The sequence below is a fragment of the Phyllostomus discolor genome, chromosome 8, assembly GCF_004126475.2.
Source record: "Phyllostomus discolor isolate MPI-MPIP mPhyDis1 chromosome 8, mPhyDis1.pri.v3, whole genome shotgun sequence".
NCBI lineage: Eukaryota > Metazoa > Chordata > Mammalia > Chiroptera > Phyllostomidae > Phyllostomus > Phyllostomus discolor.
Genome location: NC_040910.2, coordinates 67,736,644 through 67,760,575, shown reverse-complemented (window position 1 = coordinate 67,760,575; position 23,932 = coordinate 67,736,644). Strand labels below are relative to the sequence as shown.

Below are 23,932 nucleotides of genomic sequence, written 5' to 3'. Positions count from 1 at the left end.
AGAAAGGAGGAGTGAGCGTGGACAGGAACGCAGTGACTGATGCTCTCACAATGTCATTGGCAACCAACCTGTCATCTTGGGAGAAATCCCACCCTCTGAAACCTTGACTCACAGACCCACCTCTCTCCGTTGACCTTTTCATGTTGCCAAGATTAAAGGGGTTGTGTCAGATGCATTAGAGTGTCAATGAACCCTCAAGAAGTGTGCAGTGTGGGTTGAATTTGAGGTGGGGAAGGAGGGATGCCCCACTCCTCCTACACACACTCATATTTGGACACAGATAAACTATTACAACCCACAGATGTGGCTACAGGCCCAGAAAATCTGCCACTCTGAACCTGAGTAAGAGGGTAGAGGACAGCAAGAGAGAAAGTGGGGTAGGCAATTGAGCTTCATCACCGGGGCCTGTTGTCCATTTTCTGCCACCACAAGAGTGGATTGGTTTACACATTCATTCATCATTTAAAAAGTTGCACAAGTGCCCCCAAAAACTCATCCCAGGGAATATTGGGTTAAGGTAAACGAAAAAGTGTGATCAGCCTTCAGAAATGTTCAATGTATTAATAGTAGAGGAGAAATGCTTTACATGCAGAACTATCTTGGAATAAGCAAATGAATGAGACAGAGCAGTAAAAAGCCAAAATAACATGATTAAGCACCAAAAGCAAAAGGTGGTGGTAATAAATGCTCCAATTATCAGAAGGGCAAGGAGGAACATTTTGCATCAGAGGACTCGAGAATGACTTTATGGAGATGAAACTGGAGTTTCACCTTCAAGGATTGGAAGGGTTTGGGGTAAATAAGGAGGAGAAGAGCAAGTTAGGTGGAAAACATTCCTGAGCAAAGCACCGAGGTGGGGATGAGGGTTGGGAATAGCAGAGGGAAAATCAGTCCATATGACTCAGTGATGTGTTGGTTGAGATAAAATGGGCCTAGACCGCAGGCAGCTTGGAAAATTTAGAGCCATCTACTGCATTCCTCAAAGTGTGGTCCACATTCCAGCTGCACAAGTATCACCTGGGGCTGATCTCTGATCACCTAAATCTTAAATCATGGCGTAGGGAAGGACCCAGGATTCTTTTTTATGAGTTCCTCTCCCTAGTTCCTACTAGTTTCTTAGGTATACTAGTTCAAAATCTTTTGGCCTTGGGCATCTAAGATTTAAGCTATTGGTAATTTATAGCATTTGCGGGCTAAAGACTGGGATGAGTTAGCATTTTAGAAAGACTAATATAGCAGGAGTGTTCAAGGTGGACCCACAGAGGCAGAGACCAAAGTGGCAGAAATTGAGATGTTACCATAGCAATTCCAGAGTGTGGCAAGGAGGCCTAAAACTTGGGAATCTGTAACCAATATGCATAGTGCTTTGCTTTGTACTTAGGATCCCACTGATCAAGTCATTCTTTGTGTCTTCGGGTATTATTTGTACCCCACAACCTTCCTATGCCTCACTAAACAGAAATTACTTTTGCTACATCTGTCACTGAATTTTCACCAGGAATGTCCAACACCAGATACTCTTCTCTTTCACCCTCTCTCATTCCCACACACACATAAGCAAATACACAGACACACATGGCATGCACACAGTTTCTGTGCTATACAGAGAAAGCTAGTCATTTCCCTTGGCAGGTAAACCAGGCACCAATGCAAAGTACTCACTGTCAGCTCCAGCAACTTTGCAGTTGATTTCAAGAGACCTGTTAACCATTGGCGGTCCACAGAGATCCACCTTGCTTCTCTGCTTCCTTCAAACAGCCTCAGAGCTCAGATGGAGACAGCTTTATCACTTTATACTCTTGTCAGCATATTGATCAATGAGCCCTGAGCACTCATTAAGAGTTGTGTTCTCCAGCCGAATCCATCAGGACACTGAAGGCCCTGACTGGGCACTGTGCCAAGGTCCAGGACTCCCTGAAGAGGGAGAAGGGAGACTGGTAATTGAGGGAGTGGAGATGTGATCCACTGATACTTCCAGGGAGAGACAGGATGCCAAATCCAACAGACCATATACACATCACCATACACAGGAGCTCCAGGCTAACCATTAAGCCTTCCTGTTCTTTGTGCAACATGAATTCTGCTTCTCTCCATCCTGCATCAGCTCCTAACTGCCCACACACCCAAACTCCATTCATGTTTGGAATACCATCTGCCCAAACCCCCACAGACCATCTTTAAAATGTGCTAGAGTAACAGTTTTTCAGAGAGGGTTAATAAAAGCTGTGCTGGATGGTTTATCCATTTGACCCTCCATATCTGTTCTCCACCCTAACTCAGTCTGCTGGATGCTAAGCTTTATGGATTGCTTCTTTGGGCCCTCATGTTCTATGGATGTTGATTGGGTTGGTAAATGGGCAATCCTGGAAAGAGATCGAAGGGATGGAAAGGAGTGAAGTTGGGGTATACTTATTTCCCAGGCTACCTTCTGGAACATTCATGGGGGATTTGCTGTGTCCCTCAACCAAAGATCAGGGGGTCCTATCTACACAGCTCTCTCCTCCTTTGGGTTCCAGAAGCCACTCCCTTCACCACTCAGGCCTGGTTTAGATAAAACCTGTCACTCTTCCTAGTTCCAGGGCAATGCACCATCCCTTATGGGTTCCCTACATCTTGGTCACACCTTTGAAAATAGTCACTTTATTAAAACCCCATAAAACACTCACATGGATGTGTATCTGTTTCTTGTTTGTACCCTGTGTTAGGTGGAAAAAAATTCCCCACAGTCACCTAACAAAATGGATTATTTATGGCTAGACCTCTCAGAGCTTTTAACATGCATCATGAGTACCCAAGAGGAAGGGTATAATGTGTAGTATCTGGGTCAGCTTATTGACCCAGAGCCACACTCCATTCTGCCCACTGCCAACTCCAGAATTCAGATTAAGTATCTCAGGGAAGTCAGATAAACATTGAGAGCCAAATGCAGCTAGCACCTGGGGGCAAAGCCACCAGACAATACACAGCTCATGGGCACTTGCACTAGAAGACACAAGAGAGGCTTTGTAAATAGCATGCAAGCTTTCATGAAAGCAAGACAATGCTTTTGCAAGACAAAAACACATCATGAAAAAAGCACTGCCTAAGACCTAGTCCTTTCTCAGCCACCAACTTTGTGATCTTGGTATGGTCACTGCTTTTCTCTGTGCCTCTTTTCTCAACATAAAAAGAAGTAGATCCACAGATTTTTTGATCCACAGATTTTTAAATATAGAACCACTGGAACTGTTTCTTCAAACGAAATCTCAGGAAGAAGCCCAATTCAGAAGACAGGTGAAAATCAAGCTGCCCTGGGTGAGGTGAGGTTGAGAGGACTGTGCTAAGTCACCACCCCCAGACTCTACTTCTCCAACAGTGGACTTCCAAGGACTCCACATGGTTTCCTGGATTCAGTTCTGGAAGCACTGTTTAGAGGTCCCCTGAAATGCATGATGGGTGGGACCAAAGGGTAGTCTTCACATGTAATTATTGCCAAAGGCATTAAAGTGGTACAATATAAAGAGACGTACCATGCTCATGGATTGAAAAACTCAACAGGATAAACGTGTCAGTTCTTCCAAAATAATACAAAGATTTAACATAATTCCTATCAACATCCTTGCAACACTTTTTTGTAGATTTAGATAAAATTATTGTAAAATTTATATGGAGAGGCATACAAGGAATTAGTAGAGATAAAATAATTTTAAAAAGGAAAAATAGAGTGGGAGGGATCAGTCTACTCTATTTGAAGAAATATCAGACAGCTACAGAAGTCAAGACTGCCTGGTATTGGCAGAAGCATACACATCTAGACTGATGGAGAAGAATAGAAAATGCAGAAATAGACCCATACAAGTATGTTCAACTGATTTTTTTGACAAGTGTGCAGAAGAAATTAAATGGAAGAAAGAGGGCCTTTTTAAGAAATGATGCTGGAACAATTTGACATCATAAGAAAAAAAAAAACTCCACCTAAACCTAAGTCTCATACCTTATATAAAATTTAACTCAAAATACATGGTGGATTTAAATGTAAAATATAAAACTATAAAACATCTAGAAAAAAATAGGAAAAGCCTTTGAGATCTAGGGTCAGGAAAAGTTTTTTAGCAAAATCTATGAAATAAAAAATTAATAAATTGGACTTTATCAAAATTAAAACTTCTGTTTTGCAAAGACCCTGTTAAAAGGATGACAGGACAAACTCAGCTGGGGAGACATTTACACACTATATCCCACAAATAACTTTTACCTAGGATATAAAAAGAACTCACAAAATGTAACAGAAAAAAATGCAAACAATCCGATTAGAAAGTGGGCAAAAGTAATCAAGAGACATTTCACTGAAGATTTACAGATGAAAAAAATGAGCACAATGAAAGGATGCTTAGCATCATTAGCCATTAGGGAAATGCAAATTAAAGCTACAATGAAATATCATTACTAAAAAGGGCTAAAATAAAAAATAGTGGCAACACCAAATGCTGGCAAGGATATGGAGAAACTGGACCATTCATTCATTGCTGTGGGAATGTAAATTGGTGCAGCCATGCTGAAAAGCAGTTTTGCACATTCTTAAAAGCATTAAACATGCTACTACCACATAACCCAACAATTGTGTTCCTAGGCTTTTATCCAAGACAAATGAAGACTTATGTCAACACAAAAACCTGCATGTGAATGTTTATAGCATCTCTACTCATAATACTGCAATGTTGAAAACAACCCAAGTGTTGTTCAACAGACAATTATTTAAACAAACTGTGGGACCATCCATATCATGGAATATTGACTACATGGCAATAAAAAGAAATAAACTATTGGTACATGCAACAACCTGGATGAATCTCTCAAGTATTATGCTCAATAAATCTCCAGGGTATTATGCATTCCTAAGGATCACATATTGTGTAATTCCATTTATGTAACATTCTTGAAATGACAAAGTTATAGACACAATGCCAGGGGTTAATGAAGGGGTGGATGCAGAGAGGGAGTGGGAATGGCTATAAACAGGAGTCGTGAGGAACCCTCCCCCTGATGCAAATGTTCTCTACCTTGACTGCGTCAATGTCAATATTCTGGTTTGATATAATACTGTAGTTTTTCAAAATGTTACCACGGGAAAACTGGCTAAAGAGTGCACAAGGTATCTGTATTCTTCCTTATAGTTGCATGTGAATCTACAGTTATCTCAAAATAAAAGCAGTGCAATTAAGGCAACATTTATTTCACTTTTAAATCTGCAATTTGGGTAGGGCTCAGTGGGTATCGCTTGTCTCTGCCCTGCTTGTTTGACTTTGAGCAGCCAGAAGTCTGGGGGCTGAAACCCTCTGAATTTGTGCTCACTCATGTCTGGCAATTTCATGACGGCTGTTGATGGACTCCTAGCTGGAGACGTCAGCTCTGACATGTGGCCTCTGCACGTGGCCTGGACGTCCTTACAGCATGGCGGCTGGAATCCAAGGTGGAGTGTGCTGACAGAGCCATCAGTTTGAAGGAGAGGGAGAAATACTCTATCCAATAGGGAAGTTATGGGAGAGCACTGGAATGGGGAAGTTATGGGAGAGCACTGGAATTAGAAATATAACTGTGGCCATTATTACAAAATATAATGTGCCAGCCTTTTAGAGACCTACTTTCTCCCAAATCTATAAGACTGCTCATGTTTTACCGATTTTTCATGGGTCCAGTCATGAAGAGAGACCATATTTATTTCTTATAATGATTCCTAATGTCTGGAGAAGGAGCTCTAATGGGCCCCAGGTGAGTCAGGTATTCACACCTGGCCAGATCAGCCATGACCTAGAGGTTGGGCCACATGCAGGGGCCCAAGGTCATGTCATATACAACTGTAACAGGGAGGGGGGACACTGGACTAGAAGGGAGGGCAGTTTTCTGAGCAGAAGGATTCACTTTAACTATCAAGGCAACCCAGAATGTGCTGAAGCACAAAGGTGAATTATCTTTAAAAATTAAATGCCATGCGCAAAGGCTACAAGCATAAAATAATGTGACCCAGAAAGGGTAGATATAAAAGGATGGGCAAAGTTGATCAGGCAAAGGCAAACAAAGGGAAAGGTGAGTTGGCGATGTAAATATCAGATTGAGAGGACTTAAAGGGGAAAGAAGGCATGAAATAGGACAGAAAGGGTTACTTAATGTTGATAAAGGGCGCAAGCCCCCCAAAAGACATAAGCATCATGAGCCTTTGTATTGATAATGCAGCTATGAAATACATAAAAGTGATTCTATAACAAATATAAAGAAAAAAATGACAGGAACACAAGTGTAGAGGGATACCTTAACACGCCTCCCTTAGTCTTTGACAGATTAAGTAGGCCAAGAATAAATTAGGATAGAGAGGAGCTGAATGATGTATTTCATGTGTCTGATTTAATAAATATACATCAGTTTTGTATTCTACAAAAAGAGAACATACTTTTACTTTAAGAACTCACGAAACATTTATAAAAATTGATCATGTATTAGCCCACAGAGGAAATCTCAACAAATTCCAAAAAGCAGAAATTGAGCAGGCCCTGTTTTCTGACCACAATGTGATAAAACAGAAAATTAATGGCAAAAGTTCAAACCAACAAATCCAAGCACTTTGAAATTTAGCAGCATTTTACTCAGGAACTCTGGGCCAGAGAGAAAATCCAGGCTGCAATTACAGATCATTCTGGACACAACAACATTAAGAATATTCTGTATCCAATGCTCATGGGATAGTGCCAGAGCCAAATTTAGAGCTAAAGACCTTATATTAGCAGAAAAGAGTAAAAAAAAAAAATTAGACTAATGATTCAGACCCAGGAATTAGAAAACAATAACAAACCAAACCAAAGAAAATTAGGAGGCAGGGATGAACAAATTCAAAAGCACCAAGTAACAATTTGAAGACAACACACACACAAAAATTGATATGTATAACAGGCAGCTCTTTGAAAAAATAATAATACAAATAAACTGCTCATCAACAAAGCATGAACACAGGAAATTAAGAATAAGAAAGGGGGTATAATTTCATATAGAGAGGTTTTTAGGGAATGTTACAGTTTTAAGCTAATAAAGTTTAAAAGGTCCAGTGGATTTAAGAAAAAAAGGAAATTACAAATTTAATTTACAATTAGAAAACCTGAGTAAATCAATATGCAAGGAAAAAGTTGCCAAGCATGCGAAGCAGTAGGTATAATGGTTAAGAATGTGGGCTATGGCACCAGCCTGCCTGGGTTTCATCTCCAAGTCACCTGTTGGGCAAATTATTCTACATCTCCAAACCTCAGTTTCCTCACCTGTAAGTTGATGATACCATCTATCTCCCAAAGTTTTGTGCAAGAACAGGATCACAAGTCAATCTCCTACCATAGTGTGACCTGAACTCTCCAAACAAGACATCGGGCATTTTTTATTTCTTTCCTTCAAACTTCCAAAGAACAGATATTTTAATTGCTGCATTAATAGTTTCAAGGCATACAGAAAGATGGAACACTATTTATCTGATTTTACAAAATCATTATCTTGGTATAAAAAGCTGACATGTTAGCACAAAAAAATACAAATTTTCTTTATGAATCCATATAGATTAAAAAATATATGCAAAAGGAATCCAATGTTGTAATGAAAGGACATGACACCAAAATCAAATAAGGTATTTCCCAGGGATAGATGGGTGATTCAATGTGAGCAAATCTATCTCAATCCACTGTCACATTGCCAGGCCACACCAGCAGTGCATTGACTTAGAAATACTGCTTTTAGTTACTCGCTTAAGGAAATGAGACATGGCCAAAATCTGTGTTTAAGGTTATTTGGTGCAATTTTATTAAACTTTTAAACAACCTCAATACACAATAATAGGGGAGTTCTTAAGTACATATACTAAATAAACATATTATATTTGTTATCTATAGAAATATACAATAGATTGTTCCTCAGAAAGGATCATCATAAAACCACATAAAATATTTTAAAGAATATTCTAAAACATGAAAATATATTCAAGACATACTTCCCACTAAGTGAAAGGAAATGAGTTAAAAATAGTATATATAGTGTTCTTACATATGTGGACACTATACATATTTATCTATGTATGTATATGTACATATATGTATGAACATTTAGGGTGTTTCCTCACATGTTTGTTATTTTGCATAAGTATGAGAACCAAATCACCATATTTTCTCCATTTTAAGTACTATAATTCTCATTCTTCTTAAAATGAAAAATGCTACAGGTTATTCTCAGCAATATTAAGAGAGAGAAAGAGAGAGGGAGTGTGTGTGTGTAAACATACATATAGTATTTTATAGGGGATGGGAAATAAAAGGAAATACAATGAAATGTTATTATGGCAATTATGACTATGAATGGAACATAAGAAGTATTTACGTCTAGCTGACACGCTCTACCCTTCAACATGGGTTTTCTCATTTCTTGGAATGGCCTCTTTGATGCTGCTATATTGCTTAAAAACAAATAAACCAAAATAACAACTACAAACCATGAAACTAGTTTTCTTTCCTCTGGAGTATAAGCAAAATAATCTCTCCTTTATCTCCCTTCTTGGATTCTTTCTCTTTGCTTAAATCCAGATCCAGTATAGAATTGATTCAACCTTGGGCAAATGTTTTTTTCCCTGGATATAACTTAATATTCTGTCTTAGGAAAGAAGAATATCTTCATTTGAGAAACTCTGGCTTCCTTCCCAAACCCACACCCCACTGGATTGTGTCCATGGCTATTTAAAGAGTGTGTTCTGACCCAATGGAATGATGTAACGATTCCATGGATATGGAAAATTTTTTCTGTTAGGAGCAAACAAGATGATTTGTCTTAGAAATGGCCACAGATTAGAGCTAAGAGAAATCTAAACAAGAAGATATATTGTGGGTCTGGATAGAAGAGGTGGCTATAAGAACAGGATTTGGGGACTCATTGGCTATGTAGGGTGAAGGGAGGGGGATGGTGAACAATAACCAAAGTTGCACATTCCAAGCTCATGGAAAAATAGAACATTTTTCTTCAATGTTCATAGACTGAAGCTTGAACATTAAAGAAAAAAATGAAGACCTCACTTTGGGTTTTAACAGCTTAGGCTAAGGGCAGGAATTTCAACAGGACATCCATAAGTATTTTAAAATCTAACTCTATAGACCAGATGGACATCAAGTTAGAAGTGCAGATTTGAGAACTATCAGTTTGGGCAAGAAGGTAGAGCCCAAGTCTTTGAGAAGATGCCTGAGCCTTATGGAGCGCTGGTGTTTAGAGAATAGAAGAGGAAAAGGGATCTAGTGAAGGAGCTGAAGAAAGAGTAGCTAGAGGATATAATGTCCACAGTAGGAAAGATGGTTTCAGTAACAAGACACAAGGAAATAAAAACAAATCTAGCCCTAAAATGATGGCAGAGCTATAATCCATGGTTTTTTTTAAGATTTTAATAATTTATTCTTAGAGAAAGGGGAAGGGAGGGAGAAAGAGAGGGAGAAAAACATTAATGTGCTGTTGCTTCTCGTATGCCCCCAGATGGGGACCTGGCCTTCAACCAAGGTATGTGCCCTGACTGGGAATCAAACTGGTGAGCCTTTGGTTCACAGGCCAGTGTTCAATCCACTGAGCCACATCAGCCCAGGCTATAACCCATGGTTTAAATAAACTAAAGCAAAGACCTCATGCCTCCTCTTCCTCTGGCTTTAATTGAAATTAGATGCACGTCCGTTTGGTAAACAAAAACGCAGTGTTGACTTTAAACACTAATGTCTCTGATGTTGGAGTGATCCCCTGCTGTGGAAGAAAAGAGAGGGAGGGTTGGGTGGGTGGGCTGGAATGGGAGTAGGGGGGGAGAAAACTGTACTTGAACAATGATTAAAATAAAAAAAGAAAAGAAAAGAAGCGAGGCCCTTTCTTAACCCATTTTCACTTGCAACCTTTCACTTGGACTCTGGACTTTGGCTACTATGACTCTATTAATTTTGTGGCATGTTCAGTCCATGTGGACTTTTGCATTATTAATGAAAATACATGTTTGTTTTTTTAAGTATCAGGCTATGTCATTTATAGGTAGAACACAACCTAGAACCCAAGACTCCCAACCCCAGGCAGTGGACAGTTCATGTCACCTTTCCATATCTCAGGATGCACCCAGACACGTGTGTATAAAGACCTGGGACAAATCAAAGCCTCCTAAGATATAAGCACCTGAGGTTAGGGTGTCTTTTTCCTGGCTAACTACACCCTAATAACCCCTCCCCAAAGAGGGACCCCTGTGCAGCTGTGTTGGATAGACAATGGAATGCCTGAACCTCTTCTTTAAAACTTTCTTTTCTGTGATTTTCAGGTGATCGTCAGTATAACCATCCGATTTTAAGCAGTGCTACCCAGACCCCTACCCATGGTGAGAGATGACTCTGCATTCCGGCCTCATTCCAGGTGGCTCCACCCTAACTACGACTGCCTATTCAGGCATCAAAACTATGGGCACTGACTCACTGAAGCTAAGGAGGTGTAAGGAGTCAGGTGTCCACCTTCCCTCAGGGCCACGTTGCCTCACTCTCACTTGTAAACTGTTGTTCCCTTAGTGTCCCGTCTCTGATGTTGGAGTGATCTTCCACCATGGAAGAAAAGAAGTGAGGCTCTTTCTTAACTCATTTTCACTTGCAACCTAGATCACATTTCACAGCCATCAATCCTATATGTCCACAGCAAGGCGTGAACACTCTCCTCTGCCCAAGGCTACTTGTGGTACCATTTAAAAGCAACATGAGACTCAGTAAACTATTGATCGTCTCCAACCAAACTAATGAAGACTGGATAAAATGCAAAACCAGACTATGTGGTTTGAGCTTCAGCTTCTTAGCAGGGGAAGAAGCTGAAAGCTGGAGAGCCCAGGAATGTCAGCATGGTGCCAAAGGGTACAGAATCATGTTTCCTTCTTAGCTTATAGCATCCTCCCGCCCAATCACAGTTTCACATGTTCCATGGCAGAGCAAAACTATTTTTGGCACTTGCTCAGCGCTTGACAGAACATATGCCAACCATGCCATGTAAGTTGTGAACTGTCAGTCATTATTCTCTCTTTGCTTGAAAGAATGTGAAAACATCATTCAATTTTAGTGAGAGAGAAACTCAAAACAAAGATAAATTCTAAGCTTACCTGGCAGAGAGACCTACCCCTCTCGTGTAATATTACTCTCTGCCTCAGCACTGAAACAGAGGAACATTGTAATCAGGAGACCAGAAATGGGCTGGTTTGATGTCCCTCTCCAGTGCTGGGCTCCTAGGGAAATACGTGATGATGAAAGGAACAACTTGATAGGATGTCTAAGGCTGTGGAATCTAGGAAAATTAGAACTGGAAGAAATTGAAGAAATCATTTAAAAGAAGTTGATATGAGAAGCTGATTTCTCATTCATTACCATTTCTAGGAGTGGTGATATTGATAGTGAGAATAGAAAGAAGGGTCCACATGTAAAACATTTTGGAAGAAGAATTTGGAAAACTTAGTTACTAACTGAATATGGTCAATAAGAGTCAACTATGAGTGAGCTATGATTAACAAGAATAAGGGGGATGTCTTATTCATACAATCTAAGGAATAAGGAAAGCAGTCGGTGTGTACAGGAGATGAAGCTACTGATGGTGAGTTTGCATCAGGACATCTAGAGCTGGGTATGATCATAGGAAATGCAAGGAAAACCATTCAACAAGCAGTTAGAAATGCATACATGAAGTCTGGAGGGAGGTTACAGCTGAAGATGTAAGTTATGCTTCAGAAGCAGTATCAGAAACCTTGGGAGCGGGAACAATCTGTGCAAGAAGGCTGAGAGAGAAAAGCAGAAGGCAGAGAGCCTGAGGGATGCCCAGGGCAATGAAGCAGCAGCAGGAAGAGGAGCCAGAAAAGGCCAGCAAAGAGTGTTTCCCTTGCTCAGTAACGTTCAGAAGGAATATCCATGTACTGGTTTTCCCCAGAAAGAGCCCACTGGAGTGCAGCCTCCTGGTTACCAAGGGAGAAATCATTCTTTCTTCCCCCTCTTCCTACTTTCTTTTTCTGTCTGGTATCAGGAGATGGGAATCAATGAATGAGATCTGGTCTCTGCCCTTGAGCAGCTCACAACCTAGTGGAGACAGGGTTTTTTCTGGATTCTTTCTTTGGGTGCTAATGCCTTTCCCAGGAGCTGGCAGAGCAACTATTAAGAGAAATGACCTGTGTCCACTTGATTAACCAAAGAGCATTAATTGGATCCTTATTTTGAGCCAAGCACTGTGAAGACATCAGAAAAAATGGAAAGTAAGAATTCTGCTGGCGAGGAGACAGCAATCTTTGGAGATCAAGATCAACTTGAGTGAAATGAAGGGAGATGATGAAGACATCAACTGAGTGATGGGGCCTTGAAGACTAGAAATCACTGTGGGCTGAAAAGACGTGACATTGTCATAGAGAAGTCTTGAGTGAGGGGAGAATATGGCTACAGGAAGAGTGAGAAAAGGCATTGTAGCAGGAGAGAAAGCAGGAGCCAGGGGCCAGGGCCATCCAAGTAATGGTGGAAGGCAAGGAAGGCCTGGCCTCAGCTCAGTGGCCTGTTTCAGAGAAGAAAGCAGGCTAAGAACATTCAGAAGTGTTGCATTTGGAAGTGGATGAGCTGAGTAATGCTTCTGTATGCTCTTGGCAGCCAAAAGTGAAGAAACAAGAGCTGAGGGGCTACTCCTCAGCTCTGAGTAGCAGTGCTATCGGCACCCTGTTCACTTCACTTCCTGGCATCTATCCCTATCCATGCCAGGGAGGCTCTTTCTGTACAGCATGTTCTGATCTCTCAGGGATGCTGAGCAACCCCCACCCCCTCACATGTGTGCTGGCATGAACACCAGCTCATTGCCTGGGCTTCCCTGTCTCCATCCCCAGTGCCACGAGGACCAGTGAAGGCAGGACAGAACAGAGAAGCTGGGAGTTGCCTGTACTGAAGCTACCCTTGGATTAAGCCTAGGAGTGCTTCTTTTTGTCCCCTGGTTCACAGAATTCTTCTCTTCAAAGTGTTAGCACTCATTTTGCCAGGAGGCACGGGCAGACATGATCCTCTGTAATGTTTGTCCAAAGTTAGAGCCTGCCCCTTCTCAAGTGTCCGAAGCTAAAGTGGATGGAGGGGTGATAGGAGAGCCACTCACCCACCTTACTTCTCGGAATGGTACCACTGCTTCCTGAGGAGTACCTGTTGACTTCTTGCTGTGCCTCAAGTCAGCCAAGCACCAGGACACGTTTGTCTTCCTTTCCCATACCTCCATGCCTCTCCATCAGGCTTACATCCCTATCAGACAGTCCAGTGGTGCACCAGGAGACAGAGTTTATCATTCAAGGAAGGGTAAGCTGCCAACAGAGTCAGTGGTGGGAAAGACAGCACCTGCACCAAGGCTTGTTGACAGCTGGTACTGAGCATGAGGGAAAGCGAGTGGCTAGCACCATCTGTGTCCTAGCACCTGGGGCCAGGAAAGTGGGACAGGGATGTGACATAGAGCCCGGACCCTCTCCCTCCTACCTCCCCAGCCTGTGTTCTCACTAATGTGATGCATCCCTCCCTTCTTTTGCAGAGAAGCCACGGATAAACAACATCCTGACATCAGCCACTGAGCCCTATGACCTGTCGTTCTCCCGCTCCTTCCAGAACTTGGCCCACCTACCCCCATCCTACGAGTCTGCAGTGAAGTCCCACCCCAGCAAGTACTCGTCCCTGAAGCGGCTAAGTAAGTGCAGTTGTCCTGGGTCTATCTCTCAGCAACCATGACACCCTCTTGTGTCTTACTCTCTTGTCCTACACCTGAGGGACTGGTGTGGAGTCCCAAGAACAAAGAGTGAGGGTAGCATGGAAGAAGACAATCAACAAGCTCCTTGTTTTTGTTATTTTGGGCCTGAGCTCATTCTCCATGGGTAAAATAGAGGCCGTGGCATGACCAGGTCTGCATGCCCACAGCTGGCATGCAGGAGAGAACCTTCCCCAGCCTTGTCCCATCTGCTGCCTTCAAAACCATGGGCCTTCCTCACTCTCAAGATCTTGGAGGAGAGACTACCAATACCAGCACTTTCTGGGTCTCATCACAGAGACCTGGCTATGGAAGGGCCCATAAACCACCTTCTCCATAACCCAGCCAACCTTGTCTTGAGAAGCTGAGGCTCCCCACTCCCAAAACACACTCCATTTCATCACTTGAATCCAGTTCACCCAGTTGTCTCAGCTCTGCATCTAAGTCTGGGGAGGCTCTGGGGACTGAGGGGTTGAAGACATTACAATGACTAAAAGGTAGGTGGTGGAAGAGCTCTTCTTTCCTAGATTTCCAGCCCTTGGAACTTCTCCCCTCATGTCCCCGAGTCTATTTTCATGCCACCCAACTGCAGGGCTGAGTATTTGCTTGAAGCTACATGTTAACCTGCCATGATATAAGTTCAGTCCATGAGTCCACACCAGCCACCTACAAGGTGGAATGGTACATGTCTACAGCCAAAAGTGGGAATCACCAATGATCCGAGGAATCAGATGCATGCCCAAGATGAGAGAGTATATGGCTCAGGAGGCAAAATCTACCCACTGGTTACCCTCTGGGAAAAGTGAGGAACAGTGAGCATTCCCATATTCTGCAGAGATCTAAAAGGTTGTCTGTGGGAAGCCAAACAGGCTTATGTATATCTCAGGTAGGTTTAAGAGTTTGGCAGGCTATGTGATCTGGGGAAGGCTGCCTGAATGGAGAATGGAGACAAGGGTGGAGCATCTACATGAGGTGCACCATTACTCTGGCCTGCTCCCACTGGGGGCATGGGGGAGGTATGTGTAGGCTGGATTCTGTGGGATGACCATGTGTTGGCTTCCTAGGCAATGGCTCTTACTCCAGAGAAAGTGTTATTATGTTCCTAAATTACCAGTTAAACATTTTTGTAAGTGCCCCTTGGGCCAGAGCATCTTTATTCTAGCAGGAGTCTGGTTCTGCAATCCACCTTTCCAGATAGGCCCTGAATCTCATGGAAAAGCTGCTGGCTGCTCCCTGGGAGCCATCCTGTCTCAGGACATGTGTAGTGGCAGCAGCCCTGGAGCAGGAGTTCAGGGGCCAGGGCTTGCCTCCACTTGCCCATGAACTCCCTGGAGAACTCCTAGGAGCCCCTTAGTACCTGCACACCCAAGGTGGTGCTAGATGGGGCAGTGGTATTGCCAGGGAACATACTCTCCAGCCAGCCCCCCACATGGGAGGTCTGAATCAGAATCTGCATTCGACAAGTTTAACAAGCCCCTAGGGACCCATCTGCATATTTATTGGACAAGTACTGCCTCCATCCTCTACCTGTCTGGGCTGCGGGGTCCTACTTCAGTGTTGGCTTCAGTGTGGTGTCACCTTGTCACCCCAGCTGGTGTCTCTCTCTCTCTCCCCTGCAGCTGACAAGGAGGCTGATGAGTATTACATGAGGAGGAGGCACCTGCCCGACTTGGCCGCCCGTGGCACCCTCCCCCTCAATGTCATCCAGATGTCCCAACAGAAGCCCTTGCCTAGAGAGAGACCCCGGCGGCCCATCCGTGCCATGTCACAGGACAGGGTGCTGTCCCCGGCGCGGGGCCTGCCAGATGAGTTCAGCATGTCCTTCGACCGAATCCTGTCTGATGAGCAGCTACTGTCCACGGAGCGCCTGCACTCCCAGGACCCGCTGCTGTCCCCAGAGCGGACGGCCTTCCCCCAGCAGGCCCTGTCCAGGGCCCTCTCGCACACAGACGTCTTTGTGTCCACACCCATGCTGGAACGCTACCGCATGACCAAGATGCACTCCCATCCCAGTGCCTCCAGTAACTCCTATGCCACGCTGGGCCAGAGCCAGACGGCGGCCAAGCGCCAGGCCTTCGCCTCGCGCAGACACAACACGGTGGAGCAGCTGCACTATATCCCCGGCCACCACACCTGCTACTCAGCCAGCAAGACCGAAGTGACCGTGTGACCACTTGGACAGGGCCAGGCACCTGGCAGAGCTGGGCAGGGACAGGAGGGGCCTAGAGCAGAGCTTCGAGCCCTGTGTCTCCCTTACCTTGCCCCTCTGGAGGAGGAGGGGGGTGGGCTGTCTTTGTCCAGAAAGCCATACTCCCCAGAAGGATGCAACCCAGTGGCCCTGCAAAGCCTCTCAGACTGGGACCTAGAGCAATCACTCTCTCCCAGGAGAGTCAAAGGGAGTGAGCAGAGTGGTAGGCCAACCTCACCCCTGCTGCCATCACCAACTCCCTTTCAGTTCCATGTCCTCTCTCCCCTTCCTGGGCTCAGCTGCAGGTCACTCAGCCAAGAGTCCCTGGCCTATCCCTGGCCTGACCCTGGTCTGAAGCTGCCCTGGGTTTGAGTTGGCCAGCAGGTGCGGTCAGCGGGCTGACAGAGCAGGCTACTCGGTCTCAATTATGTACCTAGGACCGCATCACGGGAATCTTCTAGTGCCTAAACACTGCCTGCTCACTCTCACCCTCGGAGACTGGGAGCTGCTGAGTCCATAAAGCACAACAATGATCTCTTCTGCCAGCTGGAGCTCTCTGGTCCCCACTGAATGGCCCTTCTTCTGCTGACCCCTCGAGGGCCCCCCCGCCCCTCCCCCAAGCCATGGGACAAGGAAGGGCTCTCTTCCTTTACCTCCCTCCCCACTTCTGGGAACCCTGCCCAGTTCCAGCTGGCACCCCAACTTTAAGGTTCCCTTGGCCCAAATTCTGGGGCTTTGCCCCTCCCCTAGCCCTAGATGTTGTACCCCTGAGTTCCCCGGGGCTTAGCTCTGGCCCTCCTGGAAGAGAACATCAAGGAGGTGCAGGGACTTTTGGGATGCCCTCCCCAACAACCTGATTATCTCCACACTTCCTCCAGGCCTCTAGGTCTGAAGGATGACAACCTGCCACTCAGGCCTGCCTTCCCCTCCCCTACTCTGCTCCCTAGAGGCATCTGCCCATGGCCAGAGAGCTGTAGGTGGGGAGGCCACTGTGATGCCCTAAGTCTCAGGGGCTCGCCATTCCCGTCATCCAGGGCTCCACCTGTCTCCCACCATGCACTCCAGGCAGGATGGAGACAGAGGCTTCTAAAGAGGGGCAGCTCAGCCCTCAGTCCAGGAGGGCCCGAGGTGGTTGTCCCACACCATGTACACTCCTCTCTCTCCATCACTGCCCACCTTCCTGGCCCCTTCTTCGTATAGAATTGCTTACTCTGCCTGTTTCCCCTTCCCCCGCCTCTAGTCCTCCTGCAGCTCCATTATTCTCTGCTTCAGAACAGTGGCTCCTCTGGATCACAGGGACAGAGACCCTTTAGTAAATGCAAATAATGGTACTCCAGGCTACTGAGTACCATTATTTAGTTAGCTGGGGGCTAACTGGTAAGCCACCTAGTCTGTGTCCTGCAGGGGACTCTAGGGCACCAGGCAGCTGAATTCCCTCAGCTCTGTTGGATGGCAGCCCTTGCCAGCTTATCTCAGCCCCTTCCTTGCCTCTAAGGGGGTAGGGGGTGAGGAACCAGAATGACAGCATATGACAGCCTCGTGAAAAGTGGATAGTGAGCTAATACTCCTTCAAGACCAGAGCCAGGCAGGGAGAGAAGGGGATCCCCCATTCTCAGGGCCAGGGCACCTTCCTGGGCTGGAGCTGGGGAAATCAGTTCCAAACTAATGGGTGAAGGTATGATACTAAAAAGGTGGCTTGCCAAAGTCAAACTCTGAAAACAATGACCTCGAACTGGGATTTTAGATTCCCTCAGTTCTGCATATACTATGTATGGCCCTTTAAAAGGGAGGTGGGGATAGAGCAGGGAGAACTCCCCAGTGTCTGGTAATTTTTAATCTAACCAAGTTCACAATCCATAGAGAAATCAATTGACTGATTCCTCTTATTTATTTCAAGAATTCCAAAGCTCTTGTCTCTCCCCTCCCCACTAAAAGACTCACCATCCCATAATCATGAGGGTATTAAAGCTCAGGGTGAAGAACACAGCCCTCAGCTTCCCTGCTGAGGTGTTGTCACTGGTACTCTGTGGCTGTGAGAACAAGGATAACTCTGTCCACTTTCCTCCCCTACAAACATATAAACCCTCTCAAGGGCTGGTCCCTAGGGGTTTATGAGAGTTTGTTTCAGAGGGAAGGTTGAGGGGGTTGGGCTGGGAGATATCAACCTAAATAGAGCAATTGGCCACTCCCAGAAACAAAGGTGTATCTCTCACAGCTGGTCCCCTAAACCTACTACCCTCAAATCCAGCCCTTGGCCTGTCCCTTTGAAGGCCACCTAGTGGTGCAGAGGGGAAAGGACGTGGGTGGGTGAGAATGCCCTCCCCCTGAGTCTAGACACACATGTGCTCCAAACCAGAAACCTGGTCTCATCATTCTCATTTTGCATGAGAAGCATCTTCTTGGCACCAAGTTCTCCAGCCCTCAGGATGCACTTCCTTTAGGCCCTGTCTTTCTGTCTCAGGGGTTATTTAATAGGTTGATTCCAAAATGTTTCTCATCCCAGCCTTACTGATATCCAGTGTAAAACCTCTGGTGTCAGTCAGATCAGAAAATTCTACCGGAACCCTTACTTTATAAAAATGATTCTTCTGCTTCACCATTGGGTCTAGAAGGGAGGAGAGATGAAGGGAGAAAAGAGAGAGAGAGAAGTCCACAAACTTGTTCCATTTCAGTCCCTTATTTCAAAATCTATAAAATTAAGTATTAATCAGGACACAGAAGTATCTCATTTATTCAGCCGGCCCACCCATGTTTGCAGAACGAGCACAACCACATTACTAGGCAAGTTCACATCACAGGTAAGAGAGAGTTCTAGGATTGGAACGCAGATTTCATGACTTCCAGCCCCACCAGGCCTTTCCCCGCAATGGAAGTCCCCCTCCCCCAGCAAGGGAAGCAGAAAGCTCAAAGTGTTCCTCAGCTTGTTCTTTGTGCGAGTCTCCACTGATCTGGGATATGCCCAGGGAATAAACTGGGATGTGCCCAGGTTCTCTTCTGCCCTGAAGGTTCCTGCCAGTCTCCTTGGCCTTTGATGACAGCAAAGCCCCCACAATCCCTCATGCCCTTCCACCACTCCTGTCTTGTTCTTCCAGTTAACTCGACTCCGTGAGTTCATAAGTCACAAAGGCTTTCCCAAGAATTCTTTTAACCCCCAAACTAGGCTTGCCAGTGTCTTGGGAGATGAGCTTTCCTTCTACTAAGGGAAGGATTGGAACTCCTTCCCTTAATTCAAATTTCTCCTTCCGTTTTTCCAGTCTCCCACCCGAAATCTCTTGTCATAACCTCAAGTCTTTTATGCTAGTTCAGTCTTTCCTCCCTCTCATTTCCCTGGCCTTGCCCTCCTCCTCAACTTACCTTTCTCTGTCCCTAATTTATTTTCCTTGGTCTTGCTATACTCTTCCAATTGCAACACTTAGAGCTTTGAATGAAAACATTCAAAGAAAATGACATTCTTTAGGTCTTCTGTTTGCTTCCTTGGTTTGTCCTTCACCTCCTGCCCATAGGAGATGATATGAGAGCTGGGTAGCCAGGAGCTCTCCCATTCTGGTCTCTGGGATGGAAGGAAGAGAAGCTGCCCTGCCAGAGACAACACAGTTCAAAGGTCAGCTTTGGTTCCTACAGCTGGCAAGTCCCTCAACCTCCTGCCCAGCCTGCCACTAGCCCAGAGGCTCCAACTCTGGCCAAAGATTCATATCATTGAGGGCTCTCGGCCACTGTTCCACCTCACACCTGTCCTGCTTGTGTGTGTCACAGATCTCCCTTTGTCCTAAAACACTGGATAGCCTCATGGCTCTCCGCATGTGGAGAAATATCCATTCCAATAACCCTGCCACCCAACAATCTGTTTTCTTCAGAGATACCTTGTCTGCCACCAGCCTTTCATCCTCAGATTCCATCCACAGATAACTGTGGACTTGACCCAAGGTATTCTGAAAGGGCTGCTGACGACCTAGACCCTTGAAAGCGTCTGCTCTGGGAAGCGTTGACATGTTACCTCCCACATACATTCCTCCACCATCTTCCCAAACCAGGGAAACGTTGCTCTGAAGTATTTTCAAGGAAGCTTGTTGTGTTTTAATGAAGTATTTTTCAGGGTTCAAATGCTATTTTTTATAAATGCAGCATTTTAATGACAGATTCAATGTGAAAGATTAGTCTTTCCGAGCTCTAGATTTGGTTTCAGAAAGAAGCACATGGTAGGAAGAAGAAGCACAGGGCAAGGCTCTCAGATACACAAGTTTTGCCCTATCTCTGTCTCCATCTCACCAGGGGCCTGAGGATGAGTCACAGTCTCGCTGAGTGCCTCAGTTTCCTGTAAAATGAGGGGCTTTGACTAGATGAGCTCTGAAGTGTCACCCAGCTTTTACATGCTAGGGCTTTCATTAACCATTGACCCCGCCTCCTTTCTTCACATTCCTTCCCCACTTTAACTGAGCTGCATGCCTCCCATTAAGACTGCCCCATGGGGACATCCTTAGATGCCCTAGACAGCCACCAGACTCCTCACCAGAACCTGGGGTGGGCCCCATGGTCTTGGCCACCTAGGGATGCTCTTATATCTAAAGGTGTAAAAGCCTACCTATTACATAGGTTACAAACCATGTGTCATGGAAGTCCTCACACACAAGCACGCCTAAATCATCCAGGGTGTTGTGTCATTGGGAAATTCTGAATTTGGAGTTTTCATTTTGATATGTCCCTTAAAGCTGGAGGGAGGGAGTTCCAATTTCAGAGAGGGCATGGGCTGGAAGAGAAAGGTCCCGAGGTCAGCCTACGAAGGTGTGAAGTTTGTACGTGAGAGCAGTTGGAAATACATTCCAAGACACATAGGAGAATTCATGGCAGAAGCTCTGCGGGGCAATGGATGTTGTATCCCACTCCAGAACCTGGGTCCTGAAGACTGAGTCTGGACACTGGGCTCCATTCCAGCTGGAGGAAGGGGAAGCATCAGCACCTAAGCTGCCAGGAGTTGGGCCCTCACCCCATCCTAGTACATTTCTAGCCCCTCCTTGGGACACCACCGTCCTCCTGGTGAAAGCTTGTGAAGCAAGAATTGAGAGTACAAGTCAGTATCATCAAACCCATCCTGTAAATCGGCAAACACATCAACCTGCATCAGTCAGAGAAATGACATTACATGTTTCCTTAATGTCCTCTTTCCTGAGAGAGAGGAAGACCCCTGCTCAACTGTGCTGCCCACTCCTGCTGTGACCCTTGAATGCCACTCCATAGGAGGACTCATTCATTTGCTTCATAGTGGCAAATATTCCTCTAGTTCTATAACTCAACTAGAATTTTGTAGTAAAGAATTCTTGAAATTCTGTAATAAAAAGCAATTCTTACTGTAATATTTTTAGTTGGGGGACACAATTTCCTAAGGGGGGATCAATGAACATTTTTATGCATTAGCCCAATTTATGGATTCTGTGTTTATTATATGGTAGTACTGATGAGAAGTACCTTTCTATCTGTAACCTTTGCACAGTCTCTTCTCTCCCCACCAGTAAGCTTCATGATGGGCAGTGCTCTCGTAACTGCTGCTTCTGTACAAATCTCATCATCCTACTTAACTGTCAAAGCACATTCTATATGTACTGTAAACTGATATCTCTTTAGTAAGATTTAGTCTTAAGGACTTTTCCACTTTTGTCAGTAACATATATTTATGGATTAAAAAATAAAGCCGTTTCAACATAACCTGTCTCTTTAAGTATCCATGTGTTTAATTTTACAAACACAGAGCCAAAACTAAAGGGAATTAAAATCATGAAAGCACATAGAAGATCACTGGAGATGGGATTGATTGCAAATGGGAACGTGGGAAGTTTTTGAGTGACAGAAGAATTTTAACATTGGATCATGGTGGTGGCCACACTGTATAAATTTAGTAAAAATCATCAAACTGTATACTCACAATGAATGAATTGTATGATATGCAAATTGGGCCTTAATAATGCTTTTAAAAGCATTATATGATGCTTTTAAATGCATATAATAATGAACAGAAGAAAGGTAGGAAGATAGGTTTGGGGCAAGTGTTAATTGATGAGGTATGCCAAATCAAAACATAATTAGAAGTTATAACTTTGTATCCATATTCATCTACACTAGCACTATCATTCTTGGACAGTAGGTCTGAATTTGGGTTTAGACATAATTCTTGCAGTTACCATAGGTAATTAGAGTACAGGTGGTTAAATATCAAGGCCATTTAAATGAAAGAATCAAGTGCACTGTGAAAGTTGATTTAGATTTGGAGTCTTGCTCAAGACCATCTTTCTTTGGACTCACTTTTCCCACTATTTTCTTTGGCTCATATTCACTCATGCTGCTAAGATCATCTGCTACTCTGTGTTTCTGAGTTTTCACCATAACCTACATACTGGCAGGCTCAGGTTCAGCCAACAAAGTATTGCCAAACAGGACATGGTCTTCAACCAGCTTCAGTGCCTCCTCGGTTCTTAGAATCCACAGTCGGTTATACTCTTACCAGCTGCTCAACTCCATTGTAACGCAAACCCTTCTCATTGGATGTACTGAGCTTCTGTTCAAAAATCCTTTTATTATCTACTGTCAATGACATTCTTTACCTAGGACAAAGTTACAAGCTTATCTACTATTCTAATACATAAAAACACATAACCACACATATTCTAAAGTGTGTTTTGTTCACTACATCATTTGCTTACTATCAATCACTATTACAGTGCATTGCTTCTATGTCATAGTGTCTCTCATCCATGATGACTCACAGTAAGTACACACACACACACAGTACAAGTATACAGAAGCTTCATTAATCTATATTCATCACTGGACGGAAAATCAAAGGAAAACAAAACTATGAACTGGAGAAAATCTTTTTTACAGAAGTGCAATTTAATTACAACACTTATACACATAATGACTATATTAGACTAGCAACATGTTCCCAAACAGAAAATGTCAGGAGACTTTCCTTACTAAACAGGTAAGAATAATGGGTAATTAATATAAAAATTGTTGAGAGTTATAGGTCAGAGAGTTCTAAACATACTTTCAATGGCGTTTCTATAATCCTTAAAAGAGTATTCCTAACTAAGTTAAATAGCCCCCTTTAAATAACTGCAACTCTGACAATTTGTTTAGCTTTTTTTCTTTAATTCTCAAAGGTAAGCCTCAGTTTAACCCATCACAGTTGTCACTAATTCCAAATTGGTGCATTGAATAAATGAGGTCTTAATAGATCGCCATTTATAAGCCAAGGCCAGCAAAACTCATGTTGGAAGCATCGAGGTGCAAGGAGTCTCAGACAGCTTTTTACCTTCAACTTCACTTTGGACACTGCACTTTTCCTCTCTGCTTGAGCATGATAAGGAAGCACAAAGCCTCTAGAAAGGAATAAAAATATTTACCTTCAAGATTTTAATAAGGAAACCAAGGACACCCAGTGTTTTGACTCCAAATATGTCAGGGGTAGGGAAATCGAAAGAGCAGAGGTTAATAATGAGTGCTTTGGAAATTCCAGAATGAGGGAATCAGTAACTCTTATACCAAGGATGTGTGAGTCGATGTCATCTCTGGTTTCCTCAGCTGTAAAAGTTGGGATGTTATATTCAAATGTTTTCCTCACGTCTGATATACATCATCCCTGAATTATCACAAACTATACTCAAATTATATCCAGGTAGGTGTATAAACTGTGGGCAACCTTTCCTGTTGTCTTCCTTGGTCCTATCCACCTCACCTTTGCCATCCCATGAGAATAGGATGTCATCACAGAGAACTGGCCTGGGAGTCAGAAGACCTGCTCATTCTACTGGCTCTGCCAGCATTTTTCTGTATAACCTGGAAAGACTTTTCTGTTTTTTTTAATTTAAATTATTTTATTGTTGTTTAATTATAGTTGTCTGTATTTTCTCCCTTCCCCTCCTCTCCACCTCCTCCAAGCTCACCTCCCTCCCTTGCTTCTACTCTGCCCCTTGGTTT

The 23,932-nt window shown here is 44.1% G+C and overlaps 1 protein-coding gene across 2 annotated transcripts in view; it reads left to right on the top strand.

Annotated features, from left to right (window-relative positions):
* The window catches only part of SHISA6 (shisa family member 6), a 277,777-nt gene extending 256,116 nt beyond the window's left edge, over positions 1–21,661 (top strand). The window contains exons 5-7 of one of the 2 annotated variants that reach the window (XM_028534414.2): positions 10,325–10,381; positions 13,567–13,719; positions 15,396–21,661. In XM_028534414.2, the coding sequence (XP_028390215.1) occupies positions 10,325–10,381; positions 13,567–13,719; positions 15,396–15,946 (761 nt within the window). In that variant the 3' untranslated portion in view covers positions 15,947–21,661. The remainder of the gene's footprint in view (positions 1–10,324; positions 10,382–13,566; positions 13,720–15,395) is intronic. The other variant, XM_028534415.2, reaches the window with a different exon arrangement.
* Positions 21,662–23,932: the final 2,271 nt, after the last annotated feature.